The sequence below is a fragment of the Benincasa hispida genome, chromosome 12 (assembly GCF_027475165.1).
Source record: "Benincasa hispida cultivar pf3 chromosome 12, pf3_genome.v1.1, whole genome shotgun sequence".
NCBI lineage: Eukaryota > Viridiplantae > Streptophyta > Magnoliopsida > Cucurbitales > Cucurbitaceae > Benincasa > Benincasa hispida.
Window position 1 is genome coordinate 46,542,406 of NC_143489.1, and position 8,868 is coordinate 46,551,273.

The 8,868-nt window shown below is 32.4% G+C and overlaps 1 protein-coding gene across 2 annotated transcripts; it reads right to left on the reverse strand.

Moving 5' to 3' along the window:
* Positions 1–4,872: 4,872 nt before the first annotated feature.
* On the reverse strand, positions 4,873–7,213 carry LOC120068430 (zinc finger protein JAGGED-like). 2 transcript variants are annotated; one of them, XM_039020195.2, is made up of 5 exons: positions 7,004–7,213; positions 6,792–6,880; positions 6,548–6,679; positions 6,260–6,350; positions 4,873–5,725 (listed from the first exon to the last, which is right to left on the reverse strand). In XM_039020195.2, coding segments are annotated over exons 1-5 (807 nt in total). In that variant the 5' UTR covers positions 7,006–7,213; the 3' UTR covers positions 4,873–5,232. The 2 variants fall into 2 exon arrangements, with proteins under 2 accessions (XP_038876123.1, XP_090164780.1); XM_090308654.1 differs by lacking the exon at positions 7,004–7,213 and having other exon boundaries at positions 6,792–6,906.
* Positions 7,214–8,868: the final 1,655 nt, after the last annotated feature.

Genomic DNA, 8,868 nt, shown 5'->3' on the forward strand with positions numbered 1-8,868 from the left:
ACCAACATGATCTAGAGTAAGTCTCAAGATCTACAACAATACAATCTTTCTCCAATGAAAGATTGACACACTTGTGGTTTATGAGAAAATGCATAAGACAATCGACTTCAAAGAATCTTCAAGACGGCCAACCCTATAATTGAACAAAACACAAAATATATATATATGGCTAGCTTTGGGAAGATTTCAAGGAAGGAATGAAATCATCTCTTCAGAAAACAATACGGCATGCCACAAAATCTACATAAAATAAGCTTGACATATAAAGAAAAAAATATTATTCAAAATTTTTTATTGGTCATGTTACTATGTCCTTGACAATATTCTAGCATTTCGTTAGACATGACACAGAGGATAGGAAATCACCCAGCAAATATGCACCACACATGTCAACATCTAAGAACCAATCTCAAGATAGAATAAGTGACGTGGAACATGTTACAGAACTAAACTGTAGCACGACATGGAACATGTTACAGAACTAAACTGTTCAAATTTTGCTTGAAATAAAATAAGTCAAATATACGGTAGAAACAAACTCCCAAATATTTATATTTAAAAAACATCTAATAAAAATTCCAAAATTTGGCTTGCATATGTAAAAAGTATAATACAATTTACCAAAAGAAAACTATGGCTGAAAGTCGAGTTTATAAGCAAATCAGCCTAACCAAATAAGCCTTTATAGTATTGTAATTCATAATATTTACAAAATTTCAAAATTAAAGTAAGAAATGAAATAAAGATAATATAACTAAAAGAAAATCCATAGCCTAAAAAAGATCCATAATGCTTAAAACTTGAAAATTATGAAAATAGTCCATAATGTTTAAAAAATTGTATAGGTCAACCTACTTATTAGTTCATATGTCAAAGTTAGTATTGAGCATTATTTAGTAGTAATTTACATGCGTATTATTTCTCCTAAAATGAAAAGATTAAATTCGATGCGAAAAGTCGTCACTTTATTAGTAGCTTTACTTTAGCTTCTTCGTTCTCTCTCATCCTCTCCATATTTTACAATATTTGTATAATATTTGGATCTGTTCACTTTAAAATTTTTATTTTATTCTTTTAAATCTTTCAAGTTTTTTCCAGTGTTCAGCTTTCATATTCAATAAACATAAAAATTAATGGATAAAATGATATCATGACATTTATAAGTTAAAAAGCAATATTTGCTGCTTTAAATTTAACGAATTGGAAATACTCATCCACAAAAATAAAAAAAAATAAAAAAATTAACTTACATTTCACATGACTTGATTCATAATAATACTTATTCAAACTTTGAACTTTGGTTCTGGTGGGAGATCTCACCATAGAAAATAAAAGAATAACTTCACAATCTCTCATTGTCAATTAATTTTGAGATAGAATCTCGTATTATCAAATATGGTATCAGTGTCTATGATGTTCAAATAGACATTTGGTCCAAAAACAAAAATTGGGATGTGATCCAAGAATAGTGAACCAAAAGAAACATCATCTTAAGAAGGCATGTTGAGAATTCTATATTATATTGAAAAAAATCAAAAGACCTCACAATCTTAATAACATAAGTGTGGTTCGTTCTATACAAAATGAACTAATTTAACATTGTTAGGGAGGCTAGAACTCATCCATATATCTTTGTGGATGACAAGATATTTTTCACTTTGGACATAAGCTCTTATGATTTTATTTTTAGAACCATCCAAAGGTCTCATACCATCCATATATTCATGATCTCTTCTCCATTCCCAACGTGAATCTCTTTAGTTACATTACTTTCCATTAATATTTTCCTCGAAGAAAGTAATATAGAGTCTCCCCTTTTTCAAAGGTTCACCACTTAATTCTTTGTTCGACATCAAAGGATTTTATCAACATGGTAAGTTTAGGACATGACTTTGATATCTCTTGTGAGACAACCATTCACATAATTCCACAATAGTATGGTATTTGTCTAATTTGATCATAAGCCTACATGGTTTTTTTTTAATCACTCAAAATATCTTATATTAATAGAGATATTATCTCTCATGCATCGAATCCAATTAGAATTTTGCGATTAAGCCTGCTTAGGAGAGAGCATTACTAAGTTGGGTGACCACTTGAAAAGTCCTCGTGTAGCATTCTTTTTAAAAATACAAAATAAAGATATTATCTCTCAATTATATGTACGGCCATGATTTTCATTTTACACTTATTGGTATATTCACCTCATTTTCACACCATCGTCTTTTTTGACATATAAATAAGGTTGCTATTGAAAATTAATGATACATAAATTATTAAAACTAAGCTACAAATTTAGTTATATTAAAAAAAACGATAAATTTAATTCATCAACTTTCATAGAAGTATTTAGTTTATTTTACTAAACTTTTAAAATTTTCAATCAAATAAAAAAGGCCCGATAATCATTTTGATTTGGATTTAGATTTTTTAGTTTTGAAAATTAAACATAACTATAATATATGGAATGAAAAAAATTAAACCTCTAACAGTACAAGATTGATCATGTCAATTGAATTATGTTCATTTTGTCATTAAACTTATAAACTTTACCTATAGCTATATTTTTCTTGTTTTATTTGCATTTTTTTTTTTCAAAGGAAAACCAGCCAATTCTTTTTTTTTCTTTAAATGAAAGCAGTTTTTAAAAGTTTATTTAAAAAAAAAAATGATTTCGAATTCAAATCTATTTTTTTAAGAACAAAAAAAATATATATATATATATATATATATATAAATTGTGTTAGAAACAAATATAATTTTCAAACACTAAAAAAAATGGTTTTTTCCTCTAAGCATTGTCCTCGTTATTCAAAATAATTGATGTCGTATGTTTTTTTTTCTCTTGAAATAATATTGTAGTATGTTGATTGGACAAATATTTATTGATTTGGCATGATTGGCATAAGATAGTAAGATCAAGTGGATAAAAGAAAGGTTCAAGATATATATTAAAAAATTCAATGGAGCAGGAGAGTGGAATAATCGATAACTTATTTACTGCCTTGTCCTCCTATTTTATCCGGTTAACATACACTCCTTGTGTCAAATTATATACAACGACCACTATTTCTCCAATTAGTATATAGAAATAAATCATTTAATTGTGCTAATTACAAGAAACTATTAGAGTGAAAATCTAGGAACATATAATTCAAAATTTCTAATTTAGTAATTAAATAAATATAGTAATCAAAATAGATGGTCTAAGTTTATATTTTAATTAAATATAAGATCGAAACCTTTAAAAAATATTATCGATAAAATTGAAAGATGGTATATAAATGGGGATCTAAACTCTTTTTTCTTTCTCATTTTTAAAATGGCTTTTGAATTCCTAGACATTTTTTTTTGTATATTAAAAACTAAGAACTACTCCTAAAAAGTTGGGCTGAGACTCTAAATGTTAGATCAAAATGGAACCAAGCTCCCCCTTTTTTTTCATATAGAAAAACAATATGATATGTGTGAGACATATAAATATTAACACATGAAAGCATTTCAATTGAGTAATTTACTTGTATAGTAGTGGATGAGTAATTAAAAAAAAAAAGGTTCTCATTGGGCAGAACAAAGGGTAGCAAATAATAATAATAATAATAATAATAATAAATAATATAATATAATACCCTCCCATATACGAGTGTTGCATTTGTATTTATTTTAAAAGACGCATCTTTCATGATGTTATAACAAAGGAAATAGCAAAAACAATAGCCGGACAAGTTGTTTTAAAAAAATCATAGAAGTATACTACTCAATATATCATCAAGCTGTGAAAGAAGCGATTCATGATAAATAAAGTTAGAAAAATGTTGTGAAAATACTTGAAAGATAAGTTGGCATGAGTTTCATATATGATCTTAAATATAAAAATCATTACGTAAAAGGGGGAAAACATGAAAAAATTTGATTGAACTACTTACTTTATATTGTGGTCCTATCTTATTAAACCAATACAACCAGGTACAATCCAAGGACAACACGACCTGACAATTTTCACTTAAACTCTTTCTCATATATAAATTTCTTTCAAACTCCATATATTTGAGAGATCTTATAGAGTATACTAATAAATTTATGTTGTTTCAAGCTTATAAAACTTAATTATTGTTGATGCCAAAATTCGGATAGGGAAACACACATGAAATTCACAAAAAATTAGCAATGAATTTATTTGAAGGGGGAGAAGAATGTAGCCTGCAAAACGAAAAATTCGCACACTGGTGTGATGTTTGCTATATACACTCCGATGCCTAGGTCAAAGAGTGAACAAAATGTGGAAGGTAGAGAGTTTGAGAGTATGATTCAAGCTATCTCATATAGAGCTCTAGAGAGGTTGACCTTGGTCTTCTCTTATTCCCTTTCAAAATCTACTTATGTGATAACTTAATGAGATTCTATATGGAAGTCTTGAGCTCAAGGGCGTGTTGGACATTCCCTATGCGAAAGTTGGACTCCTTGGTCTCCTCCTCCAAGGGTGAGGAGATAGGATTGCCCATTGCCTTGGAGGCCGAGCGCGACTAGGAGTTGGGCTTAGCCCAACTCTCTTCCCTTGATCCGTCATGATCTTATCTTGGACTCGATCCCATTTTTTCCCTTATTCATTAGATTTATCCTTTGATCCCAAAATCACCCCTAACAATTATCTTCTTTACTCTTCAATTTCTAACCAATTAAAGTCATAAACACATTTGAAATTAAAGCACTAATTAAAACACTATTCTAATTATTATAGAAATTTAGTAGGTTCCAATTATTTTTTGTAAGGAAAAAAAAAAAAAAAAAAAGACAAAAGCCATGCAAAAAGAAATGAAATTGCAAAAAGGGGGTTGGGAACTTTCAGTTCATATCTAACTTCTTGTCCCATCAATCTCTTGTTTCACAGTTTGCTCCTTTTTCACAGATAGGTAGTACAATACAAGCCAATTACAAAGACACCACCCCTTCTTCCATCCTCCCCCACAGCTCCATGCCAAACTAGCTGAGCTTGTTTCTGAGCTCAAAAGCTGTTTCAAATTAAACACATCAAATTTAAAGGAAAAAAAAAAAAGAAAAAACAAAACAAGAACCCTCCTCTTTTCCCCCCCTTTTCCCTTGTATTATGATTTATGACCCCATTTGTCAGCTTGTTATGTCTCTCTCTCTTTCTCTGGGTGGCGTGTCATTGCAGAATTTCGATTACATTACTTCGAAAAATTTCAAAACAAAAAAAATATTCTAATCTTCTTTTTAGAATCCATCTTGAAACCGATTGATCGAAGAAGGAACGTCCAAACGCTGCTGCTGCTGCTGTTGCTGCTGTGATCCGTCTCTACCGCCACTGCCACCGCCATCTCGTCCACCGAACGCCGCCCCATGCCCTACCGGAGCTCCGACGCAAGCGTAGCTATTCGGCTCCACAGAGCTGGAACCGTAGTTCACTGTCTGATGGCTGCACTGTGAAGGGTTCCCCAAGACATGCCCCACGTAGTAGTCATTGATGGAGGCTTGTGGAGGAGGATAGTAGGAAGGGAAACTCGAAGGCCGTGACGGCGAGCTGTATAGATATGGCTGGTGCGACGGAGGTAGTGGTGGTGGCGGCGGCTGCGGCAAAAGGCTGCTCGGTGAGGACCCAGAAAACATTCTCGTTGGGAACCTAAGAGGCAGCGTTGAATCACTTCCTACGCCGCTGCCACCGCCGCCCGCGGTGTGGTAGTTTGCCGGTGCCATTGAATGGCAGCACCTAATCACCCAAAGAACACAAATTTTATTTTAATAAAAAAAACACAAATTTTATTAGGGACGTGTAATCTTTCAATTCTAGAAATTAAAGGTGGAAAATTACAGAAAAACTATTTTATAATCACAAAAAAAATTTAAAAAATTTCAACCTTTTTAAGAGCTTATGTTGTATGAAAAAAAAAAAAAAAAAAAACTTGGTGCAGAGTATTGCATCCTAATAAAAATCTACCCTATGACATTTTTTCTTTAAAAAAAGAAAGAAAATGGGATGTATAGGATTAGCTGCAGCCTCATTGCTCATGTTGTATAAGAGAAACATGAAGTTTCATCTCAAGATTAGCTTACCATTTTTCAATGTTTGAGCAAACAAGTTGGTTTCAGTTTAAACTTTTTTAAAAAATATAATAGTTAGGTAGGGAAATATAAGTAGAGTTGAATTGAGAATCAAATAATGAATTTAAAGATGAGAGGTTTAAGATGGAAGATGAGAGAAAAAAGGTTGAAGAAGGGTTTAGAGAGAGAGAGAGATGAATACCCTAAATGAGGAGGAGGAGGTGGTTGGGCGGCGAGGTTATCGTTACTGAAAACAAGCTGACGAGCTCGATTCAGTGTCTCTGTCTCTCTCTCTGACCAAAAACCAAACACAAATGAAGTCAAAAATCAAATCATACACAAACAAACCTGGCTGCTGCAACTAATAATAATTCATCCATAAAACAAAAACACAACAAAATACCCCCAAAACTCCCTCCTCCATGACATGACTAATCATTCATTCATTCAAATAATAATAATAAATAAAAGAAAAGAGTAGTAATTTTGCCTTGGCGGTGGCGGTTCATGTGGCCACCAAGAGCCTGAGATTTGCAAAACTTGAGTGAACAAAACCTGCATTCATACACTTTTCCGGCCTCCTCTTTTCCCTCTTTCAACCCACTTTTCTTTTTCCGATGACCTGCAACAACAAGACATAGTGTATAATACTAAACCATTTTAATTTTACTCAACTCTTCCCACCATTTTATTAACTCCCAAACCATCATTATTGATACTTTTATTTAGCTTACCAGTTGAGCTATCTTCAATAATCTGTTTCCCATCTCTGATATAATCTTCAGGTAAGTTGTTGAGGTCTAAAGGGCTGCCCTCGGATCGCCTGTAAACCAAAAGATTAAACAACATCAATTATTTCAAAACATATATATAATATATATAACAATTTAATAAAGAGGATTTTTGTTTTTGTTTTTTGTTTTTGTGGGGAAGAGTTATTAATTACATGATGAAACAGACAGAAAGAGAGAGTATGTGGTGGGAGATGAGGGAGTAGGAGGAGGGTATTTGAAAATTTTATAATAAAAAAAGAATTGGAGTTGGAGTTTGAGAGAGATGGTAGTTGAGTAATGGGGTGTTGAAGAAAAAGAGCTTTGAAAGTTCTCTATCAGTTCATCTGCCACTCTCTCTCTCTCTTGAAACAACAACAAAGAGACAACAGGAAGCCTCTCGTGACTTTAAAAGGGGAAGAAATCAAAGGGTTTAGGGTTATTATGTGTAAAATCTCTGGTCTCGTTTGGTTGTGAAGGACGTTTTTGCCTTTGTTTTTAGTTACTCCAGGACACATCACACCAACTATATACCCTCTTACTATTATTATCATATTCAATCAATTTTAAATCAACCCTAATGCTCACATAAAATTAACATTATGCCCACCGTTCTTTTATTAATTTCCAACCCAATACTTTTTATGTTTTGTTTCTTTGTCATTGTATTACCATATATTACTACATTTAGATTATGTTATTTCAATTAAGTTTGCATTTTGTATTTGAATTGGGCTTTGGTTTATATATAGATATCTTGTTACTTAGATTAGTATTTTAAATCTTTTTATAAGTATACATAAGTTATTAGCTGTATGTATCTATTAAGCAATTCTATTGAATGTGAAACCCTAGTTATTCTATGCATCCTCTCTCTCAATTTATAGGATATGGGATCATTAGGCATAGACATCTCAACTAGATTTATACTTTCGTAGCATGCTCATCATACCCTAGTATCAAAAGCAATGTGTTCATTCAAAAAGTGATAATGTACAATTAGCAAGAAGAGTGTGCCAAAGACAAAAGATAAATATAAAAGGAGGCTAGAAGAAAGCCTTCCAAATGAGTGCTATAGTTGATACATGGTAGCCATTAAAGAGTGGGGATTTTTTACACCAAAGGGCAACCAAATAAATGATGTCCTCCTAAATGCCACCATTAGTCGAGTCCACATCCTGGAAAATTCATTTGCTTGTTTCAATCCACATGCTCCATAATGCAACCACAATAATATTGCTCCAGAGAATGCTGGCCTTGTTTCTTTGTGGAAGGTGCATCCGATTGTGTAGGAGGGAGGTCAAAAAGGAAGGAAAAGATGCATAATTCGAATTAGCAATAATGGTCCATATTTTGGTAGAGAAAGAACATTGCATAAACATGTCACACCCTTTCTCAGATTACCCTCTTAATTCGAAAGAGACTGTGACGACAACAGTTACCAACCCTTTGTGGCACTTACTGCCTAACTAACATCCTTAACCTACTTAGAAAACCCTGAAAATACAAACTCAACATTCGATAAGCTTTAAGAACTTTAAACAACTTAACAACCTCCAAGGTTCAACAAACAACATAGTTACATCTTACATATATAAACAGAGTTCAGTGAGTCCCAACAGTTAACATTAGTCCCTAACATGCACACACATATGTACAAACATTTATAAGTAAACACCTAAACTTCTCTTTAACTTGAGCTTTAACCGGAGTCTTCGAGTGGCAGAGCAACAGTGCAGTTAACCTCTAGGGGAATTGACCACTACCTGGGGAGGAGAAAACATTTAAAAAGAGTGAGCTACTAGTGTAGTGAGTGACCAAGTAATCATAAACATCAAGTTTTAAACTAGAAATTACCAAGAAAACCCATACTTAAAACTTTAAAACATGAAATTGCTAGTAAACATTAAACATTTGTGTCCTTAGTTGAGAGAACCCTTTTGCTCAATCCCTCAACGTCCATTCTTAGTTGGTGTGAAGTAACCTCAACATTACCAACGTCTAGTCTACCTATGTTCACATGATAATAACTAAGTATTTA